Here is a 1609-nt window from a genome sequence, read left to right on the forward strand (position 1 = left end):
ATTTAAATGTTAACATTGCTAGCATGATAACATGAGTATACTAGCAGACAGTGTTATGCTAGGTGTTAGCATGCTAAATTATGTGGACATTTTCAGAGCCAGGCACTTATACAAACACTATTAGCGTTTTTATGTAAGGTGTTAGCATGCTAACACCCCTTCCATGTTATGTTTTCACAGTCAAGTACTCGAAATATGTCGATAAAATAAACATAGGACTAATATTTATGGTGTATATCTCAATATGGGGGGACTGTATAGTGGGAGTGGCTCCCAAATAAGCGGATGGACGGCACGGTTAAAACAACCTGTCAGCTTTGGACATAGGTGCAGTCGGTTGGTGAGAAATATGATTTAATTAATAATGAATAAGCAAAGCACGGCAGTTGTTTAAAAGCCATAAACTTGCATTTTTCTTCCTGCTCGCAAGTTTGGCTCAAGTAACAGAAAAAAATAGCTGCAGAACCTCAAGTTCCAGAATGAAATCGATGAAGACTAGTCCATTTGTGATTTGTGAATGTAAAAATACAAAAAAAAAAAACAAGCGTCTAGGCGTCGTCAGGTTTGTCTGCCGGTGGTCCACATGGCTGCAGCATCTTCTCCATTAGGTTGAAGCGGACGCGCGCTTTGCTCTCATTCTCGGCCACTGAGAAGTAGTTGAGGAGGTCAAAGTGTCCCATGTAGGAGCAATACGAGTCCCGGTGTTGGTTCACCAGCCATTCCCACTTGCTGGTGTCGGCGTGCCCGGTGCCAATGTACTTGGACTGGAGGTGCTCCAGCTGGCTGTGGATGTTGTATCTGTCCGTCATGCTGCGAGGAAGGGTAAGTGGAACACAGCTTGACGATTATTTGTATTAATGAAAATAACAAAATACTACCTTGTTTCGTCTCTTTTTTGTAATAATAACATATTAAGCTATCATAACCTATTTCGCAATCAAACATGCTTTGTTTGGTGCAAGCTAACGCTAACAGGAAACGAGCGAGCTAGCTTGCTAACACCGCTAAAATTAAAAACGACAGAAAAAGCAAAATGTTGACATTAATCCAAACACAACCGACGATTATAATAGCCTTAAACTTATTATTTGCAGCATTATTCGTCTAAGACAGGTTCAAGGAAATAAACTTACTCTGGAAAGGTTTACGACGCTAACGTCTCAAATTGTTACAAGTCGATGTGGAGAAGACTTCCGGTGTGTCCGTTCAGACAAAAAACGTTCCGACGTGAAACATGAACTTGCAATATTTTTCCCCATTCCCCAAACACGGACAAATATTTACTTTCCTTCGTATTTTTATCTTATTAATTGTACCATCATCATATGTATGCAAAGCAATGGTTTAACACTAGCAGTATGTTGGCACGTTTGGTGTAAAAAGTATATGGAGCGTACGTTGTTTAATTCAGTGATGTGACTGTTCAAATTGTTTTTATTAATTATTTATTATGATTGATTTATTAATTGTTTCAAATTTATGGTCCGATACCTTGTCGCAACAATATCTAAACATGTAAAACGTGGAATTAAAAATATCATGCATGACAGTAGGGTCTTCAAAGCAAGCTTTTATTTTTTTATACCATATTGTAATACCTTTGTCATAC

At 38.5% G+C, this 1609-nt stretch overlaps 1 protein-coding gene across 1 annotated transcript; it reads right to left on the minus strand.

The window, feature by feature from the left end:
* Nucleotides 1-333: 333 nt before the first annotated feature.
* Nucleotides 334-1255, minus strand: sf3b5 (splicing factor 3b, subunit 5). Its single transcript, XM_058058646.2, has 2 exons — nt 1134-1255; nt 334-810 (listed from the first exon to the last, which is right to left on the minus strand). The coding sequence occupies exon 2, from the start codon at nt 807-809 to the stop codon at nt 549-551; it is 261 nt and encodes an 86-aa protein (XP_057914629.1). The 5' UTR covers nt 810; nt 1134-1255; the 3' UTR covers nt 334-548.
* Between the last annotated feature and the right edge of the window lie 354 nt (nt 1256-1609).

The sequence above is a fragment of the Doryrhamphus excisus genome, linkage group LG20 (assembly GCF_037039965.1).
Source record: "Doryrhamphus excisus strain RoL-2023G ecotype Guam linkage group LG20, RoL_Dexc_Guam_v1.1, whole genome shotgun sequence".
Classification (NCBI taxonomy): domain Eukaryota; kingdom Metazoa; phylum Chordata; class Actinopteri; order Syngnathiformes; family Syngnathidae; genus Doryrhamphus; species Doryrhamphus excisus.

What these genes read in the sequence shown, in the direction of transcription:
- sf3b5 (XM_058058646.2), bottom strand. Translation starts at nt 809, where the DNA reads ATGACGGACAGATACAACATCCACAGCCAGCTGGAGCACCTCCAGTCC.